The sequence below is a fragment of the Vicia villosa genome, unplaced genomic scaffold, assembly GCF_029867415.1.
Source record: "Vicia villosa cultivar HV-30 ecotype Madison, WI unplaced genomic scaffold, Vvil1.0 ctg.001020F_1_1, whole genome shotgun sequence".
Classification (NCBI taxonomy): domain Eukaryota; kingdom Viridiplantae; phylum Streptophyta; class Magnoliopsida; order Fabales; family Fabaceae; genus Vicia; species Vicia villosa.
The window spans coordinates 368,281-385,163 of record NW_026705450.1 but is presented as its reverse complement, the minus strand read 5'-3'; the positions used below and the strand labels follow the sequence as shown (position 1 = coordinate 385,163).

The following is a 16,883-nucleotide window of genomic DNA, read 5'->3' as shown; positions in this document are numbered from 1 at the left end:
TGTCCATGCTCTACACGTCTAAATTCTAGAATGCCACTCTACCCTTCTTATAGCAGAGCTTAAAACGTTTACCAAGGATTAATTGTGATCTTGAACTTTGATTCAGATTTCTACTTGGTGTTAAGTTTACGAATATATGGAATGTAAGTAGGTCGAATATCCAAACCGCAAAGGTGATTGAGTTCTTAAATTTGTGAATAATGTTCATCAAATGCCGGAAACATCAGAGGAAATATATAAACACGAGATACCACAAAGAACTCAATCACCTCAAAGTCGATAATGCCAAAAATCTATGAAAGATTTTGAAGCCTTTACAACCACAACTGTGGCAAATCAGCGGAAACTTTCTACAGTTTTCAACAAAAACTTAAAACTATCAGCATATTTTATCATCCTAATAACATAAGGTTATCAACACAAACTCAAGAAAAAGTTCAAAATTGCAACCATGTCCAATTATTAATTCTTATATGAGCATTTGATTGTACTCTTTTTTTTGCCAAAATTGACACCATTAAATGTTTCTCTAACTTTCTGACAAAAATGAAATTGCAACCACAAATTACTACTATCAGATAAGCATCATAATGCCAAAGAAAGTGCAAGTTCAACAGTCATAAATATATCTACTCAGAAACACCAAATAAGATATTTTCATAGATACATACACCAGTCATAGTGTCATATAATATAATACAATAAACCAAAAAAACATATCAAATCCTAATCTTATTTTATTAGCTACATAGGAAAGTTCATAAACCAAACATTAAAAAAAAAAAAAGAAGATTAAATTAAGGAAAAGAAAGGAAAGAAAAAAGGGACTTTCCTTGATCTATTTTCCATTAAAAATCATCAAATCTCAATTTCTCAAGAACCTCTTGCACATGCAGTAATAACCTCACAACCTCTACTATAAGGGTTAGCCTGTCTTGGATGACAGTTATAATAAGAAGCACCAGCTCTTTCACAAGGAACCTTATCTCTCTTCAAAGTATCATAGCTTATGTACTTTTTCTGCATTGCCAAAACTCTCCTATTTGTCTCAGAATCCATTAGCTCAGTCTCAGTCAAACAATCTCCAATGCTTTTGGTGCTGACCCTCTTTGTGATCACTGCATCGGTTTCAGTGTGCTTCAACAGAGTAGTTGATAACAAAGAAGTGCAGATTTGGAGATGGGTGTGAAAGAGGAGGAGTGTGAGAGAGAGGATGATTGTGGAAGTGAATCTGGGTTGGAACATTGTTGGTTCTGTTTGGAGGTTTGTTGTTTTTGGGTTTGTGAAAGAGATTGCTTGGTTGTTGAAGGGTCTTAAATTGGATAGGACAATGGTAGGGTAACATATATAAAGGTATTTACAACTAGTCAAACTATACAGTACTAATGTATTAATATTCAAATCTAATTTTATTTTTATAGATCATATCTAAAATTTATTTCTCATAATATAAACACAAAATCTATCTTAAATGCTTAACTTTTGCTAAAATTGACTATTTTTCTTATTTGATGTTGTAAACTTCACATTACACCAAGAAAAAACCAAACAGTTATTTATTAAGAAGTTTACATTAACCACATATAAATTAAACTAAAACCTTTCAAACCACAAATTTCAATACATCTGCAAAGTAGCTAGTAACTTTGTTTACATTAGTCTTCATCTATATGGTACTGTGACCAAAACACACAATTCAAACCATCTCAGCCTTGATCTCTTGGTTGTTACTAGGACTAGGAGACTTTTGTGAGGAAGCTAAATTTGTAACAGCATCATCCGAATTCTTGTTTGATAATGCTCCTCCGCCGTCAGATTCCTTATCGTTGGCAGAAGATATCAGAGTTAGATTGGAAAGACAGCTTGTTTGATCATGATCACTTTCTTCACTTTTTTGTTCTGAGGAGAGTCTTTTTTCACCTTCTTCACTTTTTTGTTCCGAGGGGAGTCTTTTTTCACCTTCTGATAAAGCATGAATACATATTAAAAGTAAAATCCGCTATGTCATCCATATGCTCTAATGTTTCGGAAGAAAAATTTAACAGAATCATCATAGATACAAATTTAAGCATGTTTACATATGTTTCGTTAATCAACTCAGATAATAGTTGTGCAGGGACATCAGAAAACATTTTTATATATGAAAAATGACACCAAATTTTGTACCTGAGGTAGTAGAATTGTCTGAAGGAGAGTAAGAGACAAAACTTCCCTCTTTGCCAGATACAAATCCAGGAGTTGCTTTTGTCTGCATTTCTTTTGGTAACTCTCCTTCACCTATAACCTTATCATGTGCACCTTTTTCGTCTTCATTTCCAACAGGAGGAAACCGCATTTTCTTGTGACATCCTATCAATTCTGCAGACACAATTTTCTCATAAATTCGTTCAACAGCTTTAGGATTCCGAAGAACGCTATTAAACGAGTTCAGCAGGTTTTTCTGCCTCAGCGCTATTCCATCTAATCTTTGTTGTAGATTCCCCATATGAAACTTTCTAGCTGAGATGCGTTGCTTCAAGCTAGAAATATTGGATTCAATAGCGGCATTTTCATTAGAAAGTCTCTCAATTTCTTCCTCATATGCTAACCTTTCTGGATCTCCAGCAGAGTGATTGTTATTAGTTCTCTTGCGTTGAATATTAATAAGAAGATGACGTTGATCTCTTACAAAATATTCGTTAGCAAACTCCCATTGATCATGATTTATTTTGTGAAATCCCTGACATTGAAACACATAACAATGAACCATAAACAAATTAGACATCAAATATTTACATATTGAGCAAAAACAATCTAGCCTAATGCGAAAACATTATTCCAAATATCAACCACAGTTTAACAGTGACAAATCAATCTGTTAAAAAAATCTCAAAGAAATAACACAAAATATATAGTTGAATTTTATGATAATAATTCATAAAATTAACGAAGATATATTACGTACATAGGTGTTGAGCTGACGGATGAAGCTGGAGAAATTGTTATGTTTGAAGTAATGACTAAGAAGACGACTAGAGAATTCATCAGGATTCCGGACGATGAAACTATTGTTAGTTGGACTCCATGATACCATATCATCCGTAGTGGAATCATCAACCATCTCGTAAGTTTTCACTACGAATGGTGCAGGATCACCACCACTTGATTCAGTCGAGGAACCCTCCATGATTTTTTTTTTGTTACAAATTAACTAAACAGAATTCTTTTGAATAATAATCAACTCAGATTTCTTGTATATTTGACTAGTTGGTATGTTCAACAAAAATGTACACAACGTTTCTTATATATGTGATGAGACTCGGTTTCATTCAGCTTCTTTGACGCGCTTGTCCCTTGTTTCAAATTTTTTATTTTGCAAATATAGTTATTTTATATTAAAATATTTTTTTTTACAATAAGGATTTGTTTGTCTTGTTGGAGCCTCTATCTTGTAAAAGTAAAATATAGTTATAAGATAATTGATAATTAATAGTTTATAAGGGATAACTATTAAATTGAGCCAATAATGGATAATTGATAAATTAATTAGAATTTTTGGTAAATTAGGAATTATACTAATTTATAAATGTAAATGATATAAAAGGATATTTTTAAATAAATTAATTTGAATTTTAGGTAAATTATGAATTATACTAATTGATAAATACAAATGATATAAAAGGATATTTTTAAATAAATTAATTTGAATTTTAGGTAAATTATGAATTATACTAATTGATAAATACAAATGATATAAAAGGAGATTTTTATCTAAAAGTAATTTTATTATCTTTTATATAATATTATTAAATATTATATTATCTTGCAAATTGAATCGCATATAATTATGCAATGCAAACGGAACTATTATAACATCAATATGGACTTTAATACTTAATTGTGACATTTTATTAAGCATTTTCTATCTTTTATTCAACACTTCAAATGATCTTTATATACAACTTTTAAGTAATGTGTGATGATCTTTATATACAACTTTTTAAGTGATGTATGTGTCTTGTTGAAGATTTCATGTTCTAAATGAGACAGATGATACTTTATTTTGGATAAGGCACCAAATATCTATTGCTATCAGGATATCCTTTATCGACTAAATAATATTTAGTTGTGAAAAATAAAATAAATAAAAACATCTTTTAAAAAGAAAAATTAAATTTCTAAAACATTAACCTTTATACACATTTATTTTTATTTTAATTATACTAAAATATAAACAGTGAAAATGAGTTTTTATTAAAATAATAAGGATATTTTATATAGTTTTTTAAAAAAATATTAAACTCAAAAACTACTTCAAATAATTTTTTATAAAATATTATAAATTAATATAAAAAATCGTTCTTGGTCACTAAAAATCAAACATGTTTAAAAATTTAGTATTTGTGATTGACTCAAAATATAAAAACTCATTATTCAAAGATATATTAATTAAAATAATTTTATATCATCAAATCAATCGTCGATTTGTATTTTACAAAATCATACGTAAAATTTACAGTTGTTTCAATAACAGACTATAATTTTTTTTTATTGGACGACAATATCAAACTATTTTACATTGTCAATACATATCAAAGTCACAAAATAAAAAATATTTTTAAATTAATTTTTTATCTATCATAAATATTTTAACATACTAGTTTTTTCATTTGATTTTTTGTGAGATATAAATATTTAAATAAATTATATATAATACTACATCCGATTTTTTTATAAGAGACACTTCACCTTTTTAGATTAATTAAATAATTAATGTATCTAGTCAGTATTATAAATCAAATACATTAATTAGTCAATAAATCTAGAAAGGTGAAATGTCTCTTATAAAAAGGACCAGAGGGAGAAATTTTTATCCTGTTGATTAAGTATTTAGATAAATTACAGTTTTGGTACCCTTATTTTGGTCAACTCACAAAATTAGTTTTCTTATTTATTTTTAAATAGTTTTGGTCCCTCATGTCCATTTTTCATTAAAAAAAATGCTGATATGTCATTTTTTGTATACATGCCATACTTTTTTGGAGAAAGAATATAGAGAGTATTTTTTTTAAAATAAAGAAGGCGAACGAATAAGCTGAGAGAAAAAGAAGATGAAGAAGTCGATCGGAGAAGACGACTGAAGGAAGAAAACTGTGTAAAAAATGAAATGAATAATTAACTTTTTTATGCCGAGTTAATAAAATATGTCACGTGTCTAAAAAATAATACGCATCAACGTTTTTTGAAAAAAAAAATGGACATGGGAGATCAAAGTTGTTTAAAAAATAAATAGAGGGACTAATTTTATGAGTTGATCAAAATAGGAAGAGAAAAAGTATAATTTAACCCCAAGTATATAATTTTTTTTTGATAAATTTTCTATGATTTTTTTATAGAATTAATTAATTAATTAATAATTTAACTTTAATATAATTTATTTTGATAAACTTTTAAAGAAGTTCACAATATTTTGTTTTATTTTTAAGGGTTAAATATATTAAGCCCTCTGCCATTATAGCGTGTTTTGCTTTGGGCCCCCTGAAGTTTTTTTTTTTACTAAAGGCCCCTTATAAAACATAAATCCTAGATTTACCACACCCTTTTATCCTATTTGCTGACTGGGCTTTGACTTAATTGATGATGTGGTAAAAGGGTACTTGATGACTGTATAATTGCCCTCTTTTCTTCAATATACTATTCTAGGGTTTGTTCTCCCCTAACTTGGCCTCTTTTATGGAAAAAAATTCACCCTTCTCCGATTCTCCTTCTTTGTCCTCCTCTCATTTGTCATCTCCGATCGATGATATTGTGCCCCCGTGAACTGAAGATCAGAACAACCTCCATCCACTCTCTTCTCTCGATTTCAATAATACCTCATGTTACTCTCTCCCACGAACGTATAATCGGCGGCGGAGATCCTTCTCCAGTCGGTTCCTTCCTTTATCTTTTCTTTTCAGATTTTTTATGGTGATCTTACTGATAAAGAGATGATGATGTCGATTAACGTGTGACTATGGATTGAAGATGCAATCCTGATGATTGTCACGTTTTTCTTTTGTTAAACTTCTAGTCATGAACGAATATGGAGAGATTGCATAATCGTGAACAAAAAAATGGAGAAGGTTGAAGGATCAGTGTTTGAAGATTGAAGGTTCTTTTTCTTGAATGATTGAAGAGCGCCTTGAAGATTGATGTGGAGAATTGATGAAGAATTGGGAAGAAAATTGAAGATTCGTTTAGTGAATGAAGATTTGGTGATTGATGAGTGTCATACCCCAAAACTTGTCCCCTTATTTTTAAAGACAAAAATCTTCAAATGCGAAAATAATTGAAGAGGACACCCTAAACTTTCCAACAAATTCAAAATTATTCCCAAATAATGAGAATTGAGAAAATTATGGCTCATGAAAGTTGGGAAATTTTGAGTCAGTGCATAAAATCCAAATTGAGCAAATTCATTATTGGGCCATAGTTTTAATCCAATCATCCCTTAAATTGTTTTTATTTTAGTTGTTTTGATTTATTCGTTTAAATAATTCAAAATAAAGAAAATAAAATAAATTAAGCTCTTAGTGATGTCCAAGCCCATCTTCCTTTTAACCTAATGTTTTCTTATAAATAACTAACAAGCCTTATTTTTAACCGGACACCAATCATTCACCTCTACCAAATTCTCTGTTCCCATACACTAACAATCAACAACTTTACACCCATCCACAACCATCGTTTATGACCGTTACGAATAATCTTCTGTCATTCTAATTCCGGTTGCAGCAGAGTGATAAATTTTCCAGCCTATCAGCCGAATTCTGACACTACTGTTTCGATTTGCTCCGAATTTTTTCCTGAAGTTCAGAAAAAAATCGAGGATTTTGACGCTCAAAATCGCAAATTCCTCGTTTTTCTATTTTATTTGATTTAATTTCTATTTTCATATTTTCAAAAAAATCTCAAAAAATTTGTAGCTTCATTATCTTGTTTTATTTGATTTATAATCAGGTTTTTATATTTTTTTGATTTTATTTTGATCACTTTTCTAGTGGTTTTTGAACAGATTTCTTATGGATTGACCAAGTGGAAGGAGCTTTATCCCTTGACCTCAAGGGTACTTCCTTTGGCCAAAGGGGAGCAGTCACTTGCCACTACCCTTGATAACCTTGGTAAAATCTCAATTTCCCCCTATTAACTATTAACCCTATTTTTAGGTAAACTTAACATCAATTAATTTTAAGTTTATAATTAACTTAGTAATTAGATTTTTTTAATTTAATTTTAGGTTTATAATTAACTTAGTAATTGTTTTTTTATTTAATTAATTTAATTTCTTTAAATCCTAAAAACCCTATTAGGTAGGTGTCTTCCATTAACTTAATGTCGTTTTTCATAAAATCTTATTCCCTAAAAATCAGGGTTTACCCTGGCGTTTCCAGAAACCTTTTCTTTTTATTTTTTATTTTTTATTTTTTAATTTTATGTACCTTCTTTCTTCAAAAACCTTTGCTAAAAAATCAGGGCTTACCCTCTTTTCAAAACTTTTTGTTGGCCTTATACCATTTGCCTTGCCTTATTTATTCTATTAACTGTGGTTAACTTGTTCCCCCATTTGGGGTTTGCCTTTATTATATCTTTATTTGCCTAATTTTGTATCTGCCCCAAAGCCTTGTAATAGCTTAGGGTTTCTATTTTTGCCTCTATATTTCCCTGCAGGTGTTTATTGTAATAGTTTAGGATTTTATTTTTCTGCCTTTTCATTCCTGCCTTTATTTTTCTGCCCTACAGGTGTTTATTGTAATAGCGTAGGAACTTTTAACTCTGCCTTTATTTTTAACTGCGTGGTTAGTAATCCTAGGGAGTGCAAGCCTTGAATTAACTTAGAATAACTAATTACAAGATAAAATATCCGAACTGAATCACTTGATTGTGCCACACACACACCTTTAGGGTAACCCTTCTTATGCTGCCTGTTGCCTTTTAATTACGATCCTACAATAGTCAAGTCCCTCGATTCCGAGGATACCTAAGCAAAAAAATGTTACTCTCAGTTCATCATCATAAGATCATAGTCCCTTCGAAGTTGCCTTAACAGTAAATGATCTTGTCCCTCGAAGTTGCCTCGGTAAATGATGATTGTCCCAATTGCTAAGGTATCCTCGTTGGTTGCCTAAAAAAGATTAATGACTACTATATCCTTCCCTAAAGACTACCTACCCTCTATATGGTAGGGTCAGTCTTATGGCAAACGATAACTCTGATGACCCTTTACATCCAATAAAAGGACTTCCTACCCTCCTATGGTATGGATAGCCCTGAAAAGCTAAAAGAACAAAAATTTTAAACTTAGGGTAGTTGCTACTAATTGCTTGCTCTAAATTCAAAATCTTTTCCCACTCCTTTTCAAAATCAAATTCAAAAAGACTTCGCTTATTTACAAGCTAAAGTTCTTCTTCAAAAATCTTTTCTTATTCACACACTACCGACATTTTTGAAAACAAAGTGAGCTAAGAAATTAAGAGCCCATGGATAACCATGGATACAAAGGGTGCTTTAAACCTTCCCTTTGTATAACTTACCCCCGAACTCAATCTCTTTTAAAGGTCTTTTTCTATTCTTTTAGCCTTTCTAAAAATTGGATAAAATAAAAGTCGGTGGCGACTCTTGCTATCCGCACATTTCTAAAAGTCAGTTCTCTCACCGTATTACAATGAGTGTTGATGATTCAAGGATGATGATGAAAAGATCGATGAAGAGCGAGAGAGTTATGGTTCTTCCTCTGTCAATGTTTTTTCAGAGATTTTGTTCTGAAGTTATGCTGTCACGGAGGTTTTCTCTTATGAGGTATGGTCCTTCAATTCTGTTACAATACTGATATTTCTCTCTCCCCTCCTTTCTATTACGATTCTTTTCTTTTGTTCTGATAATCTCTTCCCTAATTCTCCTTCTCCACTTCTGTTATATGTTATTAGTGTAGAACTTTGTTAACCAGTTTCTGAAGAGGTTCCAGGCTGACCCCACTTGGGTTTATTTTTATGCAGGTTTTCATACTAGTTTAAGTGTTGCTGGTCTCTTCTTGTGTTGCAGCGTTTCTTTTTCTGATATGCAGTCGGTTTCGGTTTTATTGTGTTAGATTGAATTTGTTGAAGGTTTAATCTAGCTCCTTTTTTGTGCAGGGTATTGCGTATTAGTGAGGGACCTCTTTGGAATGGCATGAGATATTTTTGAAGTTTAAGCTTAGGATCAAGATAGGAAAAAATAGTATATTGAAGAAAAGAGGGCAATTATAGAGTCATCAAGGACCCTTTTGCCACATCATCAATTAAGTCAAATCCCAATCAGAAATAGGATAAAGGGTATGGTAAATCTAGGATTTATGTTTTATAAGGGGACTTTAGTAAAAAAAAACTTCAGGGGGCCCAAAGCAAAACACGCTATAATGGCAGGAGGCTTAATATATTTAACCTTATTTTTAATGCACCTGTATAAAATAACGAAAATACACTTTTGAAATTAAAAATTAATTTTTTTATGTAGCATAATGTGCTTGTTGTGAGTACGTTAGATGTTATCTTGCTTGCAATGAGGAACACAAGAGGGCTTAAAATTCTGATACATAATAAGTGAATGTTTCACTCAACTAACTAACTGAGTATTTATAGAGATGAGAATTTTGATGGAGGAGGAAGTGGGGAGAGTGCTTCTTACTCCTATAAAACCGTCTATATGTCTTTTAAGTTTTGACTTGTTAAAGAAATGAGTAGGGTGTGAGTGATGCCACACGGTCATTACATAATACTTGCAAGCAATTTTGGATAAATAATTAGAATTGTGAGAAAAATCCAAGCTAAAATATTGAATAAATGAGTAAAATCTCCAAAGGTGAATAAAGTAGGAACTTTATGAAAATTGGAAGAAAAAGCAAGCAAAAAAACATAGTTTTGCCACTAGTTTTCTCGTAAACCATGATGGTCTGATCGTGGGCGCGATTTCAATATCGCAATCGTGATGCATGCCAACGCGGTCGTAATGACGCAAAATTCTAACACGCTTTCTCCAACCCGTTGGGAAATCTGATATAGACCGATAAATCGAGGAGTAAGCTTTCTCAATTCAAAGCACTTCCTACACCATTCAAGAAGTGACTCTCAATAATACATGGTCTCCGTCTTGAAACTCAAGATCCTTCATTCTCTTATCATGGTAACTCATTTTCTTACTCTGTGAAGTTTTCATCTTCTCTCGAATCAACTTCACCTTTTCAGTAGTCTGCTGAACAATCTCAAATCCAAGCACCACACTCTCACCAAATTCATACCAACACAAATGTGTCATACACCTCCGATCATACAATGCCTAAAAGGGTGTCATCCCAATGCTAGAATGGAAACTATTATTATAAGTGAACTCTATCAGTGGAAAATGACTATCCCAAGCACCCATTGCTCAAGGACACAAGATCTCAACAATTCCTCTAATGAATTAATTGTTCTCTCTGTTTGACCATTTGTCCGTGGATGATAGGCATAGATCAACCTCAACTTGGAACCCAAAGCCTCCTACAAACTCTCCCAAAATATGGAAGTAAACCTCGGGTCTCTATCCAAAATAATACCCAACTGAACTCCATGCAACTTCACAATACACAGATGTAAATCTCTGCCAACTTCTGCAAAGGAAAACTAATGTTAATTGAAATAAAATGGACCGACTTTGTCAGTGTATCAACCAACACCCAAATTTCGTCATGCCCTCTAGGGGTATTCGGTAATCCAGTCATAAAATCCGTCGAAATGCTATCTCACTTCCACTCTAGAATGTCTAACGGTTGCATCATACTTGTATGCTTCTGATGCTCAAACTCTGACTTATGGCAAGTCAAACACGCATATACAACCTGCACCACATCACACGTCAGTCTCGACCACCAAAATATCTTTTTCAAATCTTGTAACATTTTAGTAGCTCTCAGATGGATACTCAAGCTACTTCTAAGATCATCTTCTTCAACTCACAATTACCAAGTATAGAGATACTACCTCAGAATCTTAACACACCTTGCTCATCTACTTTAAAATCACCCTCCTCATTTTGATTACTCGCAAATATCAAATCCACCAATTTCACATCTAACTTATGACTCTCTTTAATACTAGTAAGAAAATCATTGTTCACCTTCAACATACCCAACATTGTTGCACCCCCAAATTTTCCCTCCTAATTTTGATTTTATCTGGCTTAGGCTTTGCATTTCATTTTCATCATTTTCACTAGGTCATTTGCATATCATTCATTCATTCAATAAGGAAAGGGTTCAACGAATCACCATTTGTGCAAGATTAGGGTTTTATATTGGTTTAAGGCTTCTACATTCAATAAGGTTGATTTCTCTAGTCCCTTATTTAGCAGTGGACTGTGGGATTAGGTTTTGAAGCATGGTTACCATGGATTTCTTTCTTTTTAAGATCCAAGGGCTATTCTTCATCAGAGCAAGGGTTAGGGTTTATTTCCCTACCTGTCATACTCCAAAATTTTCCCTCAAAATTTCAAAGCATTTTGGTTCAAAAGATGTACAAAAAGCAAACATGTCTGCTCTCCTCCTAAACAATGAAGACCAAAATTAGGGTTTTGATTTAATCAAGGAAAAAGGAACTTCTAAGGCCTCAAATGGATTTCACTTGGTCTCACATGCTTCAAAGAATCCTCATGCTAAGTTGCAAGCCTCGAATCACAAGATTACTCAGTCATTTGCTCAAATGATCAACAATCGACTAGTTTGACCTAAAAGTCAACTATGGTCAACATACAAAAGTCAATATTTTTGGCCAACATCAATCATTTGAAGTCACATTCATCATTTGATCATGGTTTGATCATGATTCATCAAGAAAAGCTCAAATCAACAAAACTCAAAGTTTCCAAATTAGGGTTTTTGAACTAAAAGGTAACTGAACTTTGATCAGCCATAACTTTCATATGGTTCACCAGAAAATTTTCCACCAAAACTCATTTTAAATAGAATTCAATTCTCTACAACTTTGTGACTCACAAGCTTTGCCCAAAAATGCTTCATTTGAGAGATATGGATCAAGACATTATAGGTCCTTCTAAATGTCAACAAAAGTCATATTTTTCCAAAGATTTGAACTTGAACATGGAAACTTCAATGGAGATGGAACCAAAAGGATCACTTAGAGAACATCTTGAGCTTTCCAAAAAGTCCAAGAATATTCCCAAATGATAAAAATTGAGCAAGTTATGGCTTGGGCAAAATGGGAAATTTTAAAGAAATGCATGAAGGAAATATTGACCAAACTTGGAAATTTTCCAAATGGGCCTATATTTCTTTGATTCAAACTTGTTTCTAACATTGCCATTAGTCTCTAAAGCTTATTGGCACGCCATGCCTTTATTTATTTTATTTATTTTTGGATTAATTCAATTTTAATTAAAACAAAATGCAAAAATCAAATCAATAAGTGCAAGGCTTGTTATTCAGCATTCTTGAGGTCCAAGATACTCATCAATAGCTGTCAATTTCAAAAATATATGATTGGCATGAGATTGATACAAAATTGGAAGCTTTGGATGCAAATTTGAAAGATGGGAAAATCAAATATTTTCTATTCAATGCAATATATTTTCTTCACATCTCTTGACCTAATTTCCATCCTCTATAGGTACACAAGCCTTTCAGACCCTCAAGGGACGAAGTCAGCAGCCAAGGAACTAGGGTTTGCATCTAAAAAATTCCAAACAAAATTGCACCATCGAATTTCATATTGCAGCCAGTTTCAAACACTTTCAAGCACATATTCTAGCTCCTGAGGTAAAAGAGAGTAAGAATGCATCGATTTCTATAGTCAAAGCACTCTGAATTATACCATGCATGAACACCATTTACTTACTTTTTTTCTTGAATTCGTATTTTTAATTATATGATGCTTTGATTGAAACTAACATGTCTAACGTATTCCTGAGGTTCATTAGAGCAGTTTAGACCCATCGCTTGATGTTTTCCATAGCTGAAACACGATCCACCATTGTTAGGCCTTCAAGAATGTGAATTTTCATTTTCGATGTTCCAGGCCTTGTCCATGCAAAACGACGGCCCTATTAGACTCGTAGCTTGCTAATTAGTAGGTATGGGTCATTAGATTTGTTTGTTTGATTTGTTTTTACAGGATCTGAAATCGCAGAAATTCGCTACGAGATTTCATAGCTAAAATCGTAGCAGGGTTGAAGCGAATCTGTAGCAAATGTTTGGAAAAAAGAAAGAAGAAGGAGATGAACAGTGGCATGTCACGTGTGATGTATTGGTTGGTCGATCAACCGTTCTAGACCCTTTCTCCGTCCCTCATTGGCCGGTCAAAAAATTCATCCTCTTTCTCTCTTTTTGATTCGTCCATGTCAGATTACGTGGGCCCCTACTGACTTTTGGTTTGAATTTTTCATTTAAAACAATGTTTCACATATAACGATGCAAGTTCCATTTAAAATCAGCAAACCAAAGTAGCTCCGGTGGTAATGGAGGAAGCTGGCGATCAAGAGAACCTAGGCTCTAACCCCAGCGACCACACTTTTCCTTGTTTTTTTCACTCTCTTTTCTATTTTCTAACCTTTTTTTCAATTTATTTTCTTAATTAATTAATAACTTAGTTAATTAGGTTAATTGAATCATTAGGTTAATTAAATTAGGTTAATTAGACTAATTACCTAGAAGTTTAGGATTATCATAATAATTAACTCAATTTATTTTCTAAGTTAATTAATTTAATTTAATTAATTTAATTTGGTTTAATTAGGTTAATTTAGTTAATTTAATACTAATTTCCATTTAATTAATAACCACTGGTAATTAAGGTTTTTCCAATTCACCCGAATTTTGCATAGTAACTAGGTTAAATAATTTAGGACATAATTAACTTAGTTTTTCACACTTTACATTGACATTTTTTCAACTATTCCCGACTATTTCTTTTCTCGATTACTTTTACTTTCGAGCTTATAATTTGTAATTGTTCCTGGGTTGTAACTTTATTTTTTGCATGCTTTTCTTTTTCCTGATTATGTATCTGCCCAAAGGATGTAATAGCTTTAAACTAGGTTTTACTTTTCTGCACTTCCCAATTTTTGGTTATGTACCCCCCATCCCGAAGTCATGTAATAGCTTAGGTTTAATTTCCGCCTTTACTTTCTGAGCCACTTAAGTGCTCAGATGTATGCTAATTAGGGTGTGTATGACAAGATAAAGTAACTCAATCGTTAGATCACTAACATCAAGATAAATATCTGAATACAACACACTCTTTTTACTTGTTAACACACTCACCTCTAAGGTAACCCTTTCTTCATTGCCTTTCGATTACAGGGTCAAGTCCCTCGAACGTAGGGATGTCTTAGCAAGGTTGCCTTTGATTAATATCATCATAGTCCCTTAGATAAAAAGATCATAGTCCCTCGATGGCCCTTCGATGTTGCCTACGAAATATGATCTAGTCCCTCGAGTTGCCTACGAGAATGATGATAGTCTATTTGAATTCTAAGACATACTTAAAAGTTGCCTTCTATGACCATCCGATGACCCTTCTGATGTCCCTTTACATCCAATGCATAGGACCACCTACCCACAATGGTATGGATAATACTATCACTCAAGGAAAGCCTTAAAGTATAGGAAAGACCTTTCGAACTTAGGGAAGGTAACTCCTGATTACTTGCTCAACTCAAAACATTCAAAATGCTTTTTACACCTCATATTTCAAAACTTCTTTAAAGACTACACTTTGTATACATTCACACGAGAATAATTACAAAGTTAAAGTTCTTTTACAAAATGTTTTTCTATACACACACTACACTCTTTCAAACAAATCAAACAAAAAACAAGTGAGCTAAGAAATTAAGAGCCCGTGGATAACTATGGATACAAAGGGTGCTAATACCTTCCCTTTGTATAACCTACCCCCCGAACTCAAAATCTTTTAAAAAGGTCTTTCTTGTTTTTTTTTGCCTTTCCTAATTGGATAAAATAAAAGTCGATGGCGACTCTTGCTAACCGCGGCATGTTTTGTAAAATAACAAAACAAAAAGTCAGTTCTCCCACCATATTACACTACCCAATGTCAAAGATAAGGTCTTCAGTTATTATGCTTCAACTAAGGTTATTCTTGAGGAATCATCAAGCAAGGGTTAGGGTTTTTATCTTGTGGTCACTATGGATTTCTCATCAACACCATTGCGAGGTTTTCTGCTTCAATGAGCATGGATTTTGGTTTCACTTCAAAGGAATATTTTATGAGAAAGGGTTTCATTAGTCATTTATCTTTCTTTATTCATCTTCAAGGATTCCTCAAGGCGTGGGTTTTGTGATAAGGTCATCAAGTAAGAAAGGATTAGGTGATGGACTCATGGATTGAATTGTGAAAGCTTTGAGCCATGGTATAAGAGATACGAATTTGTGCATTCATTATGGTCAAGGCTTCCTTATTCTTTAAATTGTGTATTGCTTGTAATAAAAGTAACTTATGGATCAAGAATAATGTAAATAATCAAGTTCGTTCATTCACTTGAAGATATTTAAACATTGTGATACATTCAAAATTTAAGGAAGAAATTAAGTTGATTCTATGAACAATTTGAAAAAGATATGGATGAAAGTCATTCAACCACTTGAATACATCTAAAGCATGGCAAATTCAAGATTTTTGAAGATAAAAATGCACCTTTGGGTGATAGCATGGCACGTCGTAAGTTCAAAGATAAAAAGTGAACTTCAAGTTCAAGCAAAGTGTTTCATTCTTTGAAGGTTTACAAGACTATCTCATGTTATAAAAGGGATTATGTCAAAGAAATATTTCAAGTACAAAGAGGTTACATGGAAAATTTATCAAAATCATAAACCTAATTCCCTAACAAAATTTGTCCTAATCTTCAATCATTCTTTAACCAAACTTCAAGCTTCCATAATTTCATGCCACTTTGTTCCAATTTTTTCACCAACATCAAAGAAACATCAACCTGCCCCATTGTCCAACAGCTAAGAACCAGTCCACATAACCAAATAATGTTCAAAAAATGTTGCTATCCACAAATCTTGTTGCCAAAAACCTGCTACAAAACAGACAAAACCTTCTAAAAATAACTTGCCCGAAATTTTCTTTTAAAACATGCATCAATAAAGCAATAAAATTGTACAAACATCAAAATAATACTAATTTGACAACAAATTTTGAAAGAAGAAAAAGAAGAGAGTGGAAAAAGAAAATTGCAAAGAAAGAGAATTGTCAATAACAAACTTGTTAACCAATTTATTTTTGATCTTATCCATTCATCCTTTCTACTAGAAGATTCTTTTATCACTCTAGAAGACCATTCTTCATCTCCTTGAAGAAGGACCGAGATAACTTCTCTATGTTTTCTTTCTCAAACCTCCAATCTTCATCTTCAACACTCTCCTTCCTTAACCCTTCAGTTACTCTTGAATCACCAGCAAAATCCATCACAAAACCTTTTCATTTTTTCTCTTCAACACTCTCCAAGCCTGCCAAGACACAACCCTACGCAAACATGGCCTTTTTACACCACTACAACCACAACTTAACCGCATACCTCCATATTCCCCTTAGAAGTTGACACCCTGACATTCATGTGAGTGCTAGGTCCTTTTGAGTAGCTTTAATGATGTCAAAATAGGATAAAAAGTTCCTTGTGAAGTTTGGATGATATCACCTTTGAACACACAATGCATTAATCTTGGAAATATTTGCATTAAGTATTCTAAAACATACAGGGGTTAGTTGAAACATATGCATCATGAAAAACTGGATTTTTGGGGGTTTTCATAGTCATGAGTCGAATCATGGCTTGTATAGGTCGACTCATACTAAAGTTGTTTTGAGATTTATATAAAA

The 16,883-nt window shown here is 32.6% G+C and overlaps 2 protein-coding genes across 3 annotated transcripts; both read right to left on the bottom strand.

The window, feature by feature from the left end:
- Window positions 1–717: 717 nt before the first annotated feature.
- Window positions 718–1,327, bottom strand: LOC131632774 (protein RALF-like 24). The gene has a single exon (XM_058903499.1). The coding sequence runs from the start codon at window positions 1,243–1,245 to the stop codon at window positions 874–876; it is 372 nt and encodes a 123-aa protein (XP_058759482.1). The 5' UTR covers window positions 1,246–1,327; the 3' UTR covers window positions 718–873.
- A 163-nt stretch (window positions 1,328–1,490) lies between these two features.
- On the bottom strand, window positions 1,491–3,260 carry LOC131632777 (heat stress transcription factor A-5-like). 2 transcript variants are annotated; one of them, XM_058903505.1, is made up of 3 exons: window positions 2,945–3,260; window positions 2,167–2,719; window positions 1,491–1,962 (listed from the first exon to the last, which is right to left on the bottom strand). In XM_058903505.1, the coding sequence occupies exons 1-3, from the start codon at window positions 3,164–3,166 to the stop codon at window positions 1,697–1,699; spliced, it is 1,041 nt and encodes a 346-aa protein (XP_058759488.1). In that variant the 5' UTR covers window positions 3,167–3,260; the 3' UTR covers window positions 1,491–1,696. The 2 variants fall into 2 exon arrangements, with proteins under 2 accessions (XP_058759488.1, XP_058759489.1); XM_058903506.1 differs by having other exon boundaries at window positions 1,491–1,923.
- Window positions 3,261–16,883: the final 13,623 nt, after the last annotated feature.